General features: G+C 47.4%; 1 protein-coding gene across 2 annotated transcripts in view; it reads left to right on the top strand.

The window, feature by feature from the left end:
* Positions 1 to 19,554, top strand: part of abcb6a (ATP binding cassette subfamily B member 6 (LAN blood group) a) — a 300,475-nt gene that overhangs the window by 96,391 nt on the left and 184,530 nt on the right. For both annotated transcript variants that reach the window (XM_072468683.1, XM_072468682.1), the window contains exon 4: positions 12 to 201. In XM_072468683.1, coding sequence (XP_072324784.1) covers positions 12 to 201 — 190 coding nt within the window. The remainder of the gene's footprint in view (positions 1 to 11; positions 202 to 19,554) is intronic.

Here is a 19,554-nt window from a genome sequence, read left to right on the forward strand (position 1 = left end):
TTTCTTTCCAGCCCCTCATGAATCAGAACAGCACCAGTCAATCAACATGGAAAGACTTCCGTAAGAAGGTGCGATTGCTCGTGCCCTACATGTGGCCTAAAGGAAATCACTTGCTGCAGGGCCTGGTCCTGTTCTGCCTGTGTCTCCTTGCAACAGAACGAGTCATCAATGTTTTTGTGCCCATCTACTACAGGAACATCGGTAAGTTCTTAAATGAATTTTTTTCCTGAGCTCCCCCTGAAAAACTGACTTTCACTGAATGTGAGGTCTGAATTTCATAGAATTCACAGTGCAGAAAGAGGCCATTCGGCCCATCGAGTCTGCACCGGCCCTTGGAAAGAACTCTGAAGGATTTCTACCATTCGGTTACCAGCAGCACTTTGCAATTACTGGAACTCAGTAGAAATTTAAGTTATAACTTCTCAGGTGCCAATAAGAATTGTTTGATTTGTCTTCTATTGATTACAATTTGAAAGTCATTTAAAAGGCAATGAAATGAAAATCGCGTATTGTCACAAGGAGGCTTCAAATGAAGTTACTGTGAAAAGCCCCTAGTCGCCACATTCCGGCGCCTTTTCGGGGAGGCAGGTACGGAAATTGAACCGTGTTGCTGGCCTGCCTTGGTCTGCTTTAAAAGCCAGCGATTTAGTCCTGTGCTAAACCAGCACAGTTTTGTAGACAATTTGAAGCTTTCAAAGAATCACAGACATTATCTTCTTGCTTAGGGCAAACAGCTCGACAATAACTTTTAAAAAGTCAAAGTCTGAAAATGAAATATGAAAAAGAGCGAGAGAGAGAGAGCTAATCTTCAGCTTCAAACCAACAAAACAAAAACTAACATTCTTATCACTAAACCCAATGCAAAACTAATCTAAAATTAAACTCCAACTAAACTCAAACTAAAACTCAACTCAAAATGGCGGGCCGAAACTTCTTTAGTTATACCCTTTCATATCTGTCTTAAGTCATCTAATCACACCCCAATATAATCCTAATTGGTTTGGGTTAGACTCAAACACATTTGATTTGACGGCAAGCCGTCCATCTTCAATATGTAACATTACTTCTAATTGTTGCGTATCTGCATTCTTGTGTATGTTAAGGAATGTGATATTCTGCTTTATCTTTACCAGCAAAAAACTGGTTTTATGCTGGCTTGGCTGTTGTAACAATGGAGACTTCATGTAATCTCTTCATGCAATGCTGGACAATGATTTGCAAAATGTAAATTGTTATGTTTTGAGAAAGTTGGAATCAAATATATATTTGATTCGCTGTTTTATAAACTGTCCATTAAAATGTTTCAACCTGTATAAGTTATGGAATGTGGTGCATGCTGTAATCACTAATGGCCCAAAATGAGAACAATAGAGCCTTTAAGTTACTGGACTCTTGTCACCTCGTTGCCATGGAATTCTGTCCTTGTCCTTGAAGAAATGTAGTTAAAAGTGTTTGTTTAATCAGACTTCGGTGTTACTTTAAAACTATGTAAAATGAATTTGCAGAATATGTGTCTCTTCAATCCTTAATTTAAAACTGGGACTTAATATTTACGCTTAAACAGCTATCTTTTACCTATATTAGGTGTATTAGAAATACCTGGCTTCTACAAACTCCCTACCTACGTCAATACCTCCACCCTAACCCCACACCTCCACTCTATCCCCGTAACCCCACCTAACCTTTTCTGTACACTAAGGGCAACTTAGCATGGCCAATCCACCTAACCCGCACATCTTTGGACTGTGGGAGGCAACTGGAGGAAACCCACGCAGACACAGGGAGAACGTGCAGAATCCGCGCAGACAGTGACCCAAGTGTAGAGTTGAACCTGGGACCCTGGAGCTGTGAAGTGACTGTGCTAACCACTGTGCTACCGTGCTGCCCAAGGATTTCGAGGATGGGAGAGGAGTAAGGGAATGTGTTAAAGCTCTGCAGAGAGGGAATTATTTCCCACGATATGTGTATGTCAGTCGGAGTAGCAGCAGCCCTTGATCAATCTGGGGGTGACCTTGATGAAAGTCAAACAGAATCAGAATGCAACTGCATTTACTGCCCAGTATGCAATAGAAATGGAATTTGGAGGCATTGCGCACTGCCTCTGATTACCAAAGTAAACAAAAATGTGTTCCTTTCACAACGTTTTCTCATCCTGTTCTAGTTTAAACATAGTAATATTGTCACCTAGATTTTAGTACAGTGCATTTGGGTTGGGGTGTGAGGAGAGGATGCAGAGCGTGAAATTTGTGGCTTAGAGAGAAGTTTCCAGGTGGTGGTGTTCCCATGTATTTGATACCCTTGTCCTTCTAGATGGTAGTGGTCGTGGGTTTGGAAGGTGCTGCCTTATGAAGCCTTGGCAAGTTCCTGCAGTGCGGCTACTGTGCGTCGGTGGTGAAGGGAGTGAATGTTTGTAGATGGGGTGCCAATCAAGCGGGTTGCTTTACCCTGGATGTTGTTGAGCTTCTTGAGTGTTGTTGGAGCTGTACTCATCCAGGCAAGTGGAGAGTATTCCCTTACACTCCTGACTTGTGCCTTATAGATGGTGGACAGGCTTTGGAGAATCAGGAGGCGAGTTACTCGCTGCAGAATTCCTAGTCTCTGACCTGCCCTGGTAGCCACAGTATTTATGTGGCTGGTCCAGTTCAGGGTTTTGGTCCATGCTAACCCCAGGCTGTGGGGGTCCAGAGTTAGTACAAGAACAAACAAACAACAAAGAAAAGTACAGCACAGGAACAGGCCCTTCGGCCCTCCAAGCCTGTGCCGACCATGCTGCCCGTCTAAACTAAAATCTTCTACACTTCCGGGGTCCGTATCCCTCTATTCCCATCCTATTCATGTATTTGTCAAGATGCCCCTTAAACATCACTATCGTAAATGCTGGTGATTTTTTTTGTGTGTAATGTTGATGAATAGAAAACCAATTCTATCATAAAATGCCTTTTTTGTTCACATCCTGCTTTTGATGTAACTGTGGAGCCGGTTGGTTAGAAGCTGGTCGACTGCACACACGCTTCAAGATCTCATCACCGCTGTCTCCTCTTAAGCTACTGCAGCTGTCTCCCTGTCGCCAATCTTCAAATTGACCATTCCTGCACTCTCTCCATCTCAGTTTTGGCCTCTTTTCCTAGTTCGGACCCCAGTCTTTCAGGCTTTCAAGGTGCTGATCTGAAACCACACAGAACATTTGCCCTGCCTGCTGCCATCTCCTTGCAGCATACAACGTTCTTACTTCCCACTACCATTGCTTATTATTTTGATGTTCCTTCTTCTCTGCAATGAGAGAGTCTCCTATAATGTTGTCACGAACCCTGATCTGATCCATGGGAGGCTCAAATTACATGCGTTGACCCACTAGTGTAGCTAACGATAATAATTACGACGTTATAGTTATTATTAGAAAGACTGAAGAAGCTGAACTATTTACTTGAGAGAAGAGCAGACTGAGGATTTTTTTAAAAGTTATTTCACCGGGATGTGGGTGTTGCTGGCTGGTGGTGGTGAGCTACCTTCTTGAAGCGCTGCAGACCATGTGGTGTAGGTACACCCACAGTGCTGTTGGGAAGGGAGTTCCAAGATTTTGACCCAGTTACCTCTTAAATGTTCTTAAAAATATGGAAGGATTTGAAGGGATAGAGAGATGGTATTTTCAAAACGGGAGTTCATCAATATAGCCAGTAATAAATCAAATAGTAATAATCATAGAATTTACAGAAGGAGGCCATTTGGTCCATCCCATCTGCACTGGCCCTTGGAAGAGCACCCTTCTTAAGTCCACGCCTCGACCCTATTCCTGTAACCCCACCTAACCTTTGTTCACTAAGGGGCAATTTAGCATGGCCAACCCACCTAACCTGCACATCTTTGGCCTGTAGGAGGAAACCGGAGCACCCGGAGGAAACCCACACAGACACGGGGAGGACGTGCAAGCTCCACACAGACCGTCTTTATTAGCAATTTACTATTAATAATCTTTATTAGTGTCACAAGTAGGTTTACATTAACACTGCAATGAAGTTACTGTGAAAATTCCCTCGTCGCCTGTTCGGGTACACAGAGTAACTGTGAAAAGCCCCTAGTCGCCACATTCCGGCCCCTGTTCGGGTACACAGAGGGAGAATTCAGAATGCCCAATTCACCTAACAGCACGGCTTTCGGGACTTGTGGGAGGAAACCGGGGCACCCGGAGGAAACCCACGCAGACACGGGAGAACGTGCAGACTCCACACAGACAGTCACCCAAGCCGGGAATCAATCACGGGTCCTCGGAGCTGTGAAGCAACAGTGCTGACCACTGTGCTACTGTGCGAATAAGGAATTTAGTAGAAACTTCTTTACCCAGTGTGTGGATAGTGTGTGAAACTTGTACCACAGGCAGTACTTGAGGAGAATAACAGATGTTTTTAAGGTGAAATTAGGTAAATGTATGATCGAGAGAGGAATGGAAGGACCTGTTGATGGGCTATGGTGAAGAGACTAGTGTAGAAGATTGTAGTTTAGTCGGGCAGCATGGTCGGCATGGGATTGGAGGGCCGAAGGGCCTGTTCCTGTGCTGTACTTTTCTTTGTTCTTTGTTTAGAGGTGGGAGGAGGCACATGCCACAGGCCGAATGACCTGTTACTGTGCTGTTAATTCTATGCATTTATAAGCAATCTGTTTGATTTGCGCTGAACTGAATCCAGCTCTGTGACACCCCTTGCTAGAGGAGGATTGTTGGAGATTATTCTGACGAGTGACACTATTGCTTAAAACAGCCAGGAGAGGGCAGTCTGAACCAGTCAAATCCATCCGTCCAACATATATATGGTTGTCGCAAGAATATGTCATCGTCCTTCCAAGAACAAAAATTGATGATCTCGTAAGAACACATGCTGAGCCTTCCAAAAGTATAAAATGAAATTGCGTTTTGTGTTTGTATACCAGGAAAGCCTGGGTCTGGCAGGAGCAAACAACGCTGAAATAATAAGTAGAACAATACGTTCTCAAAGAACTTTCATGTTCCACGACCCCCAGTCATCCCAAAACACTTTATTCTTTTAAAATACCATTTTGAAGTGTGTCACTGTTATAATGTAGAAAAAGAGTCAGCCAATATTAACACAGCAGGGAGCCACCAAGAGCAGTGAAAATGAAATGAATGAATGAAAATCGCTTATTGTCACAAGTCGGCTTCAAATGAAGTTACTGTGAAAAGCCCCTAGTCGCCACATTCCGGCGCCTGTTCGGGGAGGCTGGTACGGGAATTGAACCGTGCTGCTGGCCTGCCTTGGTCTGCTTTCAAAGCCAGCGATTTAGCCCTGTGCTAAACAGCCCCAGCAACCAGCAGCCCCAGTGAGATAACTGATCAGATAAATCTGTTTTTGGGTGTTATTTAAAGGATAAATATTGGACAGGTAAATGGGGAAAATACCCATATTCCTGTTCTGAATTGTGCCATGGGATCGTTTACATCCGTCTGCCAGCGGAGATCAGGCTTCGGATTAATGTCTCATCGAAAAGGTGGAACCACCCACGGTGCAGCGAGTGTCATTTTAGATTACGTGCTCAATTGATCTGGAGTAGCGTTTATATTCATGGCTATCTGACTCCGAGTGTTGTCACAGCTGACAGTGACTGCTCTTCTAATGGAAGTATAATAATAATTATTATTGTCACAAGTAGGCTTCCATTAACACTGCAATGAAGTTACTGTGAAAATCCCCTAGTCGCCACACTCCGGCGCCTGTTCGGGTACACAGAGGGAGAATTCAGAATGTCCAATTCACATAACAAGCACGCCTTTCGGGACTTGTGGGAGGAAACCGGAGCACCCGGAGGAAACCCACGCAGACACGGGGAGATCGTGCAGACTCCGCACAGACAGTGACCCAAGCCGGGAATCGAAGCTGGGACCCTGGCGCTGTTAAGCAACAGTGTTAACCACTGTCCTACCGTGCCGCTCAATACTGGAAGAGTGGTACGCGCGAGGGTGAGGCGGTGGTGTAGCAGTACTGTCACTGATTAGCACAGACATTCTCTGAAATGGAGAAAAAATGCTGGCCTAGCCAGCACCTCAAACATCCTCTGAATGAATGAATAAATAAATTGATCTCAGCGCGCCTGAGATAGAGAAGGGAAATTTCCCTGCCGGCCAGCAACTCCTGTTGGAAAGTTTGAACGCGTATGTCAGTGAGGCTTAATTCAAGCTGCTGCCTTGAACCACTGCGATGAGTAGGTCACATAGCTTGTGGGATATCTTACCTGGGCTCATGTTAATAGCATCCTTTTGGGTGAGGTGCCAGAGGGCTGTCGGTGCCTGTGGGTCTGTACCTTGGTAAAAGTAGCCGAGAGACGTGGGGTAATTTATACAAACTCTGGTTTTAATGGGAGCAATCTAGATTGCTGTATAATTGTAATTCAATAAATGCAGCAATCTGGAACCATGTACATTATAGCTGAACATCTCTAGTGGGGAAACTGATGGCCCATTTTCCAGTATATTGCATGATGAACCCCAAAGAAAATGAAAACATTTTTTTAAAAGTCCTGTTTAGGGCCTTATGCACATGCGCCGAATGGAGAATGGCCACACAAGCTGCGGTTGGTGGTTTTGTCCATCGGGTTTTGCGCATGCTCTGGCCGGAGAATGGCCGCACATGGGTAGCTTGCCCATTTTCAGGCTGGGAACCGGTCCTGCGCTCATGCGCAGTTTGTTATTAAGAATTGTTTCAGATTGGGAGCCCGCTTTACGCCCGTGCAGAAGTAAAATGAGGAAGAAAGTGAAACAGCACACAAGGGTCAGAAATTTTACCCAATCCACCTAGACTGTGGGAGGAAACCAGAGCACCCGGAGGAAACCCACGCATACATAGGGAGAAAGTGCAAACTCCACACAATCACGCAAGGCCGGAATCGAACTCCATTATTTACTGCCTGTAGAGTTGAAAAAAACTCCATTTGTGTCCACTCTCTGCTTTCTACCTGTTAACCAGTCCTCTATCCTTGCTATAATATTAATTCTCAACTCCCATGATCCATTAACTTGCCTGTTTGTGTGTTCCCTTTTTGAATGCCTTTTGGAAATCCAGGTATATTACATCTACTAGTTTCCCTTTATCTACCCTCATAGTTACGTCCTCAAAACACTTTAAATTTGTCAGCAAGATTTCCCTTTCGGAAGATTATGCCCTCTACACTTCTAATCATACCCTGCTTTTCTAAGTGCATTGTGAATAATAAGCATTTTCCCAACAACTGATGCCAAGTTAACTTACAGTTTTCTCTCTCCCTGCTTTCCTAAAAAGCAGCTAGCGATTAATGATCTGAATCAAAGAGTATCATGCTGAAGATAAGAGAGGGTGCTCAAATAATCCTGTCTTTGGCCTTCAGTGGTGAAGCTAAAGAGTCAGCTGTCTATTCGAGTGGTTGAAGTGAATGCTAAACATTCTATGGTCATATTTCGAGAGCTCAGTGATTCCCTTAACCAACATCAAAGCTACTTGCACATCCTGTTACTGAGTGTAAGATCTTGCTGATGCATTTGCCCACCCAATAACAGTCTCTTCACTGCACTATAATTTGTTTTACCAGAAGCTATCTGTGATGTTTTAATAATAATCTTTATTAGTGTCACAAGTAGGCTTACATTAACACTGCAATGGTGTTACTGTGAAAAGCCCCTCGTCGCCACATTCCGGCGCCTGTTCGGGTACACAGAGGGAGAATTCAGAATGTCCAATTCACCTAACAAGCACGTCTTTCGGGACTTGTGGGAGGAACCGGAGCACCTGGAGGAAACCCACAGGGAGAACGTTCAGACTCCGCACAGACAGTGATCCAAGCCAGGAATCGAACCCGGGACCCTGGCGCTGTGAAGCAACAGTGCTAACCACTGTGCCACCGTGCCTCCCAGACTGAAGAGGTATGGAGGTTAAAACGGACCATGCCTGGGGACAGAGTCTTAGTCCCAGAAAACCTGTGGGACACGTCTGTGCTCTGGGATCAGGAGGCCACGACGCACTAGTCTCAAACTTCTAAGCTCTGTTTGTGGGTATAATTGACCCCTCTGCTTCCACCTCCTATCCCCCCCCACCCCAGGTGCCAATTCTACCAAAGTACCCCAACCAGTAGTTGGGGCGTTGAATGCCTTTGGTTCTGGGATTTGCCATCTGCTTGGAGCGACAGTCACATTGACTCTGACAGATTTGGAGAAAATTGACTTCCTCTATGCTTTTTCTCTTTTTCAAAGTCGGCAGATTTGTCTTTTAAATGAAATCCTCGCTGCTTGCCCTCTCTCCCCTTGTTCCCTGAACCAGTTTCGAAGGATATGAAAAGAGCCTGGGAGCTCCTCCAGACGGGAAATGTGTTGGCGCCACATTAAAGCGATGGAGTTAAATGCCATCTTTTGAACACTGTCCGACCTACGAAGGGGGTGGGGGGGGGGTCAACGTTTCTCGCCAGTTAAGATTAAGGGTAGTGCTACTTTAACAAAGGCAGTGCCAAGCTGGTTTACGGGCTGAGACAAGGCTCCTTTTGTCTGTTTGTGTAAACGATTGCCAAACTGAGATGGCTGGGGATGGGAGACATGGGACGTGTTTCTGCTTTTGTTTCTCAATCTGCATCTGCAGTGAAAAGGCATCAGTGACTTCAGAGAGTGGAATTAAGTTCAAAGGAACTGGCTGGCGCTGAGAAAGAGGCCCACCATTTGCGGGAAAAATAGTTCAAATAATCAGCCGAGTGCTTCCGCATAGCCCCTGGTCCAGACAGTGCGCAGAGTCTCATTGAAAGGATGATCAAAGATAATCTACTTCCTTGGTGTTGATTGAGCTGAGAATGGACTGCCGAAGAATCAGTTGTTTTGAATTATAGGCAAGAATCTTAAAACACTTCCACAACTATGACAAAAACAACAGCATCTCGAACTCAAACTTTTTCATCCTACAGAATCTCGTCTCATCAGCAAAGTGGTAGTAGGTGTCATCGACAGTGTTATCAAACAGCACTTACTCACCAGTAACCTGCTCACTACCCTGCCAGGGCCACAGAACCCCTGACCTCACTGCAGCCTTGGTCTAAACATGGACAATAGAGCTGAGCTCCAGAAGTGAGGTGAGAGTGACTGCTGTTGACATCAAGGCAATATTGGACCAAGTGTGGTCCAATAATGGGAACCGGGGAGAGAAAAAAGAACTCTTCCCTGGTTGGAGTCAGGCCTGACACAAAGGACACTGATTGTGGATGCTGGTGGTCAATCATCTCCGTGCTGGGACGCCGCTGCAGGAGCTCCTCAGGTTAGTGTCCTAGGCCCAACCAGTTTCAGCTTCATCAATGACCATCCCACTATCTTTTCAAAGATTGGCTGACTAATAGGAAACCCGAGTTGGCATGAACAGGTCTTTTTTCTGGTTGGCAGGATGTGATGAGTGGTGTGCCACAGGGATCAGTGCTGGGGCCTCAACCTTTTACAATTTATATAAATGACTTGGATGAAGGGACTGTTGCTCAGGCCATGGTTGCTAATTGCTGACGACACAAAGATAGGAGAGTAAATTGTGAAGAAGACATACGGAGGCTAGAAAGAGACCAATACGAGGTTAAAAACCTGGCAAATGGAATACAATGTGGGCAAATGTGAAATTGTCCATTTTGGCTGGAAGAATAAAAAAGCAGTTTATTATCTATATGGAGAGAGATTGAAGAGCTCGGAGGTACAGAGGGATCTGGGTGTCCTAGTGCATGAATCACAAAAGGCAGGTACGCAGATACACCAAGTAATTAGGAAAGCCAATAGGTTGTTATTGTTCATTCTGAGGGGAATTGATTATAAAGGTAGGGAGGTTATACTTCAGTTGTACAGGGTATTCGTGAGACCACATCAAGAGTATTGTGTACAGTATTGGTCTCCTTATCTAAGGAAGGATGTAAATGCTTTGGGAAAAATTGCAGAGAAGATTTACTGGATTAATAGCAGGAATGAGCACGTTGCTGTATGAGGAAAGGTTTGAGAGGTTATTTTGTGTCCATGTGTTTGGAAGAGTAAGAGACGACTTGATTGAAACCTTGGCCCTGATGGGTATTGACAGGGTAGATGTAGATAGGTTGTTTTCTCTTGTCGGGCAATGTAGAACTCTGGGTCACTGCTTAAAAATAAGGGGTCGCTCATTTATAATAATAATAATCTTTTTATTGTCACAAGTAGGCTTACAAAAAAAAAAAGCAATGAAGTTACCATGAAAAGCCTCTAGTCACCACACTCCGGTGCCTGTTCGGGTGCACAGAGGGAGAATTCAGGATGTCCAAATTGATGTGTTAGGCAGGTAGGTTCGATGTGGACTGCACTCGATGCAGGGAAGCTAGAAACAGACGTCTAACACTGGAGAAGATCCAACACTGTTTTATTCAACGATAGAACTGATATACATATTCAGCTGTGGGTCGACACTGTACTGAACTGACTGGAGACCTTTTAGTAGCCTGACCAGACTTACTAGCTACCGCATGGTGCTTGCACTTGCTAGCTCGTGGACTCTGACTGTCTCAGTAACTGGGTCCCGAGAGAGCGGAAAACCTAGTGCCCTCTGGCTTTATAGTGGTAGTGTCCTGTCTGGTGATTGGCTGCACTGTGTTGTGTGCTTACTGGTCATCCTGTGTGTCAATCACGGCCTGTCTGCATCTCATTATATACATGAGTGGATATTATAACATCTCACCCCTTTTTTTTTAAGATTATTAAATACTAAGGTGTGCGTGCGCATATATATATATATACATATATATGTGCCTTACTATATACAAAAGGTGTCTAAATGAACGTATATACATAGGAAGGTGTCGACAGTGCAGATGCTAGAGGTTAAATCGATGAAGTCACAAAATGTACAAAAGTTCAGTCTACAGATTCAGTCTTTGTGGTGGGCGACCAAATCTTGTCAATCGCCGCAGAGGTGGATCTTGCACGTGGATAGGCAGGATCGCTGCCATCGCGGTGGTCGCATTGGCCGGCAGGATTGCTGGTAGATCGGTAGCCTCGTGGCAGGGTACGTCCGGAGGAAGCATCGTAGGCGGCGGGGCCCTTCGGTCAGGTAGCGGGCCCGTCTGTTGCGACGTAGCAGGGAGCCATCAGCCATGCGGACGAGGAACGATCTTGGGGCCACTTGTTTGATCACAACAGCTGTGGCTGACCAGCCGCCCTCAGGCAACTGGACACGAACATGATCAGTTGGGGCCAGCTCGGGTAGATCCATGTCATGAACATCGTATGTGGCCTTCTGTTGGGTACGTGACTGCTGCATTTTCTGTAGGACCGTGAGGTGGTCAAGGTCTGGAACATGGATGGCTGGAACTGTGGTCCTCAGAATGCGATTCATGAGCATCTGTGCTGGAGTCAACCCAGTGGACAGTGGGGTTGCCCTGTATGCCAGCATCACCAGGTTGAAGTCGGAGCCTGAGTCTGCAGCTTTGCACAGCAACCGCTTTACAACACGGACCGCTTCCTCGGCCTTCCATTTTGACTGCGGGTAGTGGGGACTGGAGGTTACGTGACGGAGGCTGTAGGACTTTGCAAAATCAGACCATTCCTGGCTGTAAAATCAAGGACCGTTGTCGCTCATTACCGCGAGCGGAATCCCATGCCTGGCGAACGTTTCTTTGCAGGCTTTGATTACCGCCTTCGACGTGAGGTCGGACAGTTTCACCACTTCTCGGTAACTGGAGAAGTAGTCGACCAGGAGTACGTAGTCACGCCCCTTGGTGTGGAAAAGGTCTACACCTACTTTGGACCACGGAGAGGTCACAATCTCGTGCTGTTGCAGCGTTTCCTTGGGTTGAGCTAGTTGAAACTTCTGACAGGTAGGGTAGTTGAAAAAAATGAAAATGAAAATCGCTTATTGTCACAAGTAGGCTTCAAATGAAGTTACTGTGAAAAGCCCCTAGTCGCCAGATTCCGGCGCCTGTTCAGGGAGGCTGGTACGGGAATTGAACCGTGCTGCTGGCCTGCCTTGGTCTGCTTTAAAAGCCAGCGATTTAGCCCAGTGTGCTAAATCAACCCCTAATGAAGTTACTGTGAAAAGCCCCTAGTCGCCACATTCCGGCGCCTGTTCGGGGAGGCTGGTACGTGAATTGAACCGTGCTGCTGGCCTGCCTTGGTCTGCTTTAAAAGCCAGCTCTTTAACCCTGTGCTAAACCAGCCCCCTACTGTGTCGGCAATGTCCTGGCTGATGCCCGGCCAATAGACCGCCTCCCGAGCTCTGCTTCGGCATTTCTCGACCCCAAGGTGACCCTCATGGAGTTGGCCCAGCACCATAGCCCGCATGCTCTGAGGAATTACGATCCTGTCGAGTTTCAGAAGGATTCCCTCCACCACCATCAGGTCGTCTTTTACGTTATAGAACTGGGGATATTGTCCCTTCTGCCAGCCATTGGTAAGGTGCTGCATCACACACTGCAGCAGAGGATCCTTGGCCGTCTCTTCACGAATTTGGACCACCCGTTCGTCAGAGGCCGGAAGGTTGGTGGCACACAATTGCACTTGCGCTTCTATGTGGCAGATGAAGTCACTTTGTTCACACGGTGTGGTAATGGATCTGGATAGGGCATCTGCAACGATCAGCTCTTTGCCTGGCGTGTAGACAAGTTCGAAGTCGTAGCGACGTAGCTTAAGAAGAATTCGCTGTAACCGAGGTGTCATGTCATTTAAATCCTTCTGGATTATATGGACTAGAGGCCTGTGGTCCGTTTCTACCGTGAATTTTGGCAGGCCGTAAACGTAGTCGTGAAACTTGACTATCCCTGTCAGGAGGCCCAGACACTCCTTTTCAATCTGAGTGTACCGTTGCCCAGTGGGCATCATGGCCCTGGAGGCATACGCCACTGGAACCCAGGACGAGGAGCCATCTCGCAGAAGGAGCACCGTCCCAATGCCGTCCTGGCTTGCATCAGTCGATATCTTGGTTTCCTTGGTTGGGTCGAAGAACGCTACAACCGGGGCTGTGGTGAGCTTTGCTTTCAGCTTACGCCAATCCTCTTCATGCGTGGGCAGCCACTGGAATTCCGTCGACTTCTTGACGAGATGACGGAGGGCCGTGGTGTGGGATGCCATATTGGGAATGAATTTCCCGAGGAAGCTGACCATCCCGAGGAAGCGGAGGACCGCCTTCTTGTCCGCCGGGGTCTTCATGGCGTTGATCGCCGAGGCTTGTCGGCATCTGGCTGCACGCCCTGCTGCGAGATGTGGTCACCCAGGAACTTAATATCCGATTGACCAAATGAGCACTTGGCCCTGTTGAGCTGGAGACCATGTTCATGAATTCTCTGGAATACCTTCTTGAGGCGAGCGAAGTGTTACTGGGGCGTTGTGGACCAGAGAATTACGTCGTCAACATATACTCGCACCCCCTCGATCCCTCCATCATCTGCTCCATGATACGGTGAAATACTTTGGAGGCAGATATGATCCCAAAAGGTATCCGGTTGTAGCAGTAGTGACCGAACGGTGTGTTGAACGTGCACAGCTTGCGACTGGACGCGTCCAGCTGTATTTGCAAAAAACCTTTTAAAGACGTCCAGCTTAGTAAAGAATTTGGCATGAGCCATCTCACTGGTCAACTCTTCATGTTTTGGTATCGGGTAATGCTCCCGCATGATGTTGCGGTTTAGATCCTTAGGGTCAATGCAAATGCGGAGCTCCCCTGACGGCTTCTTTACGCAGACCATGGAGCTGACCCAGTTTGTTGGCTCTGTGATCTTCGATATGATGCCCTGGTCTTGGAGGTCCTGTAATTGCTTCTTCAGACGATCCTTGAGGGATGCCGGCACCCGGCGTGGTGCATGAATTACAGGGATGGCGTTCGGCTTGAGCAGGATTTTATATCTGTATGGGAGTGTGCCCATTCCATCGAATACACTGTGGTACTGCGTGATAATGTCATCTGTGTCGGCTTGCAAGTTTCCATCGGGCGAGGCCGTCGCCGGTGATGATGACATGGTGTGGACTCGCTGAACCAGGTTCAGGAGCTTGCAGGCTCGAGCACCAAGCAGGGACGCTCTGTCAGGCCCGACGATTTCAAACCGCAGTGTTGCCTTGATCACCTTGTTGGATACCCCCAGTTGACAGGAGCCACTGGCAGCTATGGCATTGCCATTGTAGTCGAGGAGCTGGCAGGCCAATGGAGGAATGCTTGGTCTGGCGCGGATGGTGTCGAGGTCGGATTTTGAGATGAGGTTCGCTGATGCACCGGTGTCCAGTTTAAATCGGATGCGAGCCTTGTTAACTGTGAGGACAGCCCACCACTCGTCGTCGGGATCCACACTGAGGATCGAGAGGCGTTTCGCCGTTGTGATGGAAAGCAGCGCATGTGTAGTTATGATGCCCACCCGGTATGGGGACTTGAGGCATCAGGGTCTGTTGGTCTGTCGGGATCGGAGTCTGGCATGCCTTGTTGTATTGAGCGGACACTTCTGCGACGCAGCTGGGATCACAGGCTGCTGAGTGGTGGAGCAGATCTGCGTGGCCAAGCTTGCCACACTGTAGACACCGGCGTCCTTTTGCCGGACATTGCCGCTTTAAATGGGCGGAGCCACAATTCGGACACGTCATGACGCCGACGTCAGCGCGTTCCGTGCGCCATCGCGCATGCACAGTGTAGTCGGTCGACGTACGCACCTGCGCAGTCGGGTTGTCGGGCTCGTCATCCACTGGGTCGTGGCGCGCATGCACAGGGTCCCGGGAAAAGCACGCGAAATGGCCACTCTCCTCTATGCTCAGGCCCTGCATTTGTACAATCGCCTGCACCCGTTCCGCCTCGTGGGAGGCCAGTTTTGCAGTTTCTGCCGCCCTGATGTTGGAGTAACGATTCTTAGCATGCTCATAGACAACGCACTGTCGCTATCAGAGGGTCAACTGTTTGACTTTCCGGAGCTGCTGCCGAAGGGAGCCTGAGTGGACCCCTAAAACGATCTGATCCCGGTTCATGGAATCAGCCGTCGAGTCATAATTACATGACTGTGCTCGGATGCGGAGATGGGTCACGAAGGACTGAAAAGGTTCATCCTTACCCTGAAGCCTTTGCTGGAAAACGTACCGTTCAAAGCTCTCATTCACCTCAATGTCGTAGTGGCTGTCAAACTGTTTTGAATTTTGTTTTGTCTTCGCCGTCAGCAAACGTAAGGGAGTTGTAGACTTGGATTGCGTGGTCCACCGCGGTGGAGAGAAATAGCGCGATCTTCCTGGCATCCGATGCTGCTTCGATGTCGGAGGCCTCGATGTACGGGAGGAACTTTTGCTTGAAAATTTTCCAATTGACGCCGAGGTTGCCGGAGATGCGGAGCTGCGGAGGAGGCTGATGCTTTCCATTTCGCTGGATGGTTGCTTGCTGGTCAATGCTGATTCACTCGAGGTAGGTCCATCAAGATCAGTATCACTCTGGTACCATGATGTGTTAGGCAGGTAGGTTCAGTGTGGACTGCACTCGATGCAGGGAAGCTAGAAACAGACGTCTAACACTGGAGAAGATCCAACACTGTTTTATTCAACGATAGAACTGATATACATATTCAGCTGTGGGTCGACACTATACTGAACTGACTGGAGACCTTGTAGTAGCCTGACCAGACTTACTAGCTACCGCATGGTGCTTGCACTTGCTAGCTCGTGAACTCTGACTGTCTCAGTGGCTGGGTCCGGAGAGAGCGGGAAACCTAGTGCCCTCTGGCTTTATAGTGGTAGTGTCCTGTCTGGTGATTGGCTGTGCTGTGTTGTGTGCTTACTGGTCATCCTGTGTGTCAATCACTGCCTGTCTGCATCTCATTATATACATGAGTGGATATTATGACACAAATTACCCAACAAGCACGTCTTTCGGGACTTGTGGGAGGAAACCGGAGCACCCGGAGGAAACCCACGCAGACACGGGGAGAGCGTGCAGACTCCGCACAGACAGTGACCCAAGCCGGGAATCGAACCCGGGACCCTGGCGCCGTGAGGCAAGACCGGGATGAGGAGAAATCTTTCTCTTGAGGGTGGTGAGTTTCTGGAACGTTCTTCCACAAAGGCAGTGGAAGCAGAGTCTTTGAATATTTTTAAGGCAGAGCTGGATAGATTCTTGATAAGCAAGGGAATATAAGGTAGTGAAAGGTTATTGGGGGTAGGTGGGAATGTGAGGTTGAGGTTGCAATTCAATCAGTCATTATCTTACAGAGATATGACCGAGAAGACTCGAGGGGTTGAGTGGCCTCCTGCATTCGTTCATAAGATCAAAAGTGGGGTTGATTTGCGGCGATTCCGATAATGAAGCAATCCACATACATATTCAGCAAAACCTCAGCAATGCTAAGACTCGGGCTGACAAGTGGCAAGTAACATTTGCGCCACACGCGTGCTCGGCAATGACCGTCTCCAACAAATGAGAATCTATGCATCTCCCCTTGACGAGTGTGATATAAAATAGTTAGTTTAAATATTAGTTACAGTAATGTAGATGTAGGCCAGTTTAATTCTAGTGAGTTCACAAAAGACAAAGCACAAAGGATTTCAGAAAGTATGGCAAGGAAGGGGGAGAGGTGTCTGGCTGAGGAGGAGAAAAGGATGCTGGGTAACAAGAGGCCAGGGTTAAGGAATGAGAAGTGAGCCAATTAGGATGTATGGCCAGGTCAGGAGGGGTATAGGATGACCTATGGGAATCTGTATGTGAAACTTGATGCCATTTGAATGTATTTGCAGAGATCCCTTTGTCTCCGACCTCATTCATTTCCAAGGGGTCCAGGAGACTGGTTCTATGTTCTGTGTCCCTGAGAAGCGAGTCAGACTTGCAAGTTGGTTAAAAATAAATAATATTATGCCTACAAATCCATCTCGAGTTTTATTGAGGCCAGACTGACTGGTAAAGAATTCAACATTTGTCACCCTTAACATTCAATGGCATTACCATTGCTAAAATCCCCACTTATCAACATCCTGGGTGTTACCAGTGAAACAGAAACTGAACTGATCCTAGACCAGACCCCAAGTGTTTTTGTAAGGTTCAGGAAGGGATCATTAATATGGGGCTGGTTTAGCACGGTGGGCTAAACAGCTGGCTTGTAAGGCAGAACAAGGCCAGCAGCGCGGGTTCAATTCCCGTACCGGCCTCCCCGAACAGGCGCCGGAATGTGGCGACGAGGGGCTTTTCACAGTAACTTCATTGAAGCCTACTTGTGACAATAAGCGATTATTATTATAGATTAATGTTTTGTTTGAAGTAGACAAAGTTTGAGATTTACGACATTTGCTCAGGCACTGAAGCACAAGATTCCATAGGTTTTGAGCAAACAAAAACAAACGTTAATAGTCAGAAAATGTTACAATTGCTATACGTGCTCTAACATTCAGGGTAGGTATGAGATACTTGGAAATTAGGATCCGTACGAGGTACCTGTAAATTAATGAGCCAACTGTGGTCCAAAACAGCGCACAATGGCAGAGACAACCAAGACAGAGTCCATGGATTTCTCAACAGCACACAAAGACATCAGTAACACTGAGACACCTCTCTCTCAGCCACGAGGGATTCCAGTCTTCACCTTCGGAGACCTCGGGCGCAATTCAACCAGGAAAAAAATCTTGGGCCTGTCTTGGGCGGGTTCAGCTATTCAACGCCATCTTGTCATTTCTTTTGGCCGTGGAGGGTTTCTCTCTGCTAAGTGTAATTTAAGCTGCGCTAAAGTGTAATTTTCTGCTAGCGAACTGAAGCTGAAGGATCCTCGCGGATCGGGATGCCATTTTGGAAGGCTGTCCTGGTCTCCATCTCTTTCCCCCAACCCCTCCCGGGCCTGAACCCTGGCAGTGCTAAGGTGACATTGCCTGGATGGCACTGGTGATGCCCAGGTGGCAGCAAGAGTGCTTGGGAGGCACCTTTCCCTGTCCCCAGCTACCCAGGAGTCTCTAATAGCCTGGGAGACCTCCCTGCACCCCAGGTGCCATTACGCCCAGCTTGTGGAAACCAGTACTAAGTGCCACCCTTGCAAGGTCTCCCAGATGCGGCCGTTAGGTCTCTGGCGCCGGGTGCACCCCACAAACAAATATTTAAATGATCTATTAAATATGCAGATCTGGATGACCTCTATTGAGGGCGAGATCCAGATCACAACATCTCACGAGAATTAATTAAATCTCGCCAGGCATATTGAGCGTCGCTAATCTGTCGGGTGCGACAGAGCTGTTAAACCATGCCCTGAATCCTTGAATTCCCTCAAAGTCGCTCCATTTCAGATGGCATCAACAATGGCCCACCTCGCAAGATTCCGCTGGATTCCTGTGCCTGCACTCAAGCACCAACTCGCAAACCTCAGTTCTGCAGCTCCAAGCAGCCACCTACTGTTGCAAAGGGGTACCATTTCCCCAGTGGCTCGCAGCAGAGAGTCACAAATATACCACTGCCTTCTTGGATCTTCCAAGACTCTTCAAACACCAGACTCTGATGCCATCAATGGTGGTACACGAGGTTTCAACCTCGTCTCCCAAGATTCTGTTCCCCTGGATTCCCGAGTATACACCCAAATCCCAACTGAAGCATACTACTGCTCCAAAGAAGTACCTGGACCACAAAGGCCTACAGCACAGAACCACCAATCTTTGGCTGCCTTTCTCACTTAGTCTACTCCCCGCAGCCCTTTTCTGTTTGGAGCCTCTTTTACTACTCCACCTGAAGTGGAACCTTTTCCTGACCCTGGCTCCTCTCTGGAACTCCTCTTTGGGTGGCACGGTAGCACAGTGGTTAGCACTGTTGCTTCACAGCGCCAGGGTCCCAGGTTTGATTCCCAGCTTGGGTCACTGCCTGTGCGGAGTCTGCACGCTCTCCCAGTGTCTGTGTGGGTTTCCTCCGGGTGCTCCGGTTTCCTCCCCCAAGTCCAGAAAGACGTGCCGTTAGGTGAATTGGACATTCTGAATTCTCCCTCTGTGTACCCGAACAGGCGCCGGAGTGTGGCAACTCGGGGATTTTCACAGTAACTTCATTGCAGTGACCCTTGCGCTGTGAAGCAACAGTGCTAACCACTATGCATCCATAGATATTCCTGCCTACTTTTGCAGTTACTTCCTCAAAATAAAATTTAATTCATTTGACATGTTTTACATATTCTTGTTGGCTCTCTTTAATCAACTTAAATTTTGCGCTGTGTTCTTAATTATAGATTCCATTAATGTGCCCAGAACAGGTGTCAGAATGTCAGGTCTATAATTTCCTGGTTTGTTCTATCACAATTTTCCAATCTAAAGAGGACATTCCTGAATTGAGCGAGCTTTTTATTATTATTATTATTATTATTATTATTATTTTTTATAAAAATTTAATTTAGTTGTTAGCCAGATCTTGGTAGAAAGTTAGAGGAATGGCAGGGAAGGGAGTACAATGTTCCTCCTGCAGGATGTTTGAGGTGAGGGATGCAGTTAGTGTCCCTGCTGATTTTACCTGCAGGAAGTGCTGCCATCTCCAGCTCCTCCAAGACCGAGTTAGGGAACTGGAGCTGGAGTTGGAAGAACTTCGGATCATTCGGGAGGCAGAAGGGGTCATAGATAGCAGCTTCAGGGAATTAGTTACACCAAAGATT

This window comes from Scyliorhinus torazame, chromosome 2 (assembly GCF_047496885.1).
Source record: "Scyliorhinus torazame isolate Kashiwa2021f chromosome 2, sScyTor2.1, whole genome shotgun sequence".
Classification (NCBI taxonomy): domain Eukaryota; kingdom Metazoa; phylum Chordata; class Chondrichthyes; order Carcharhiniformes; family Scyliorhinidae; genus Scyliorhinus; species Scyliorhinus torazame.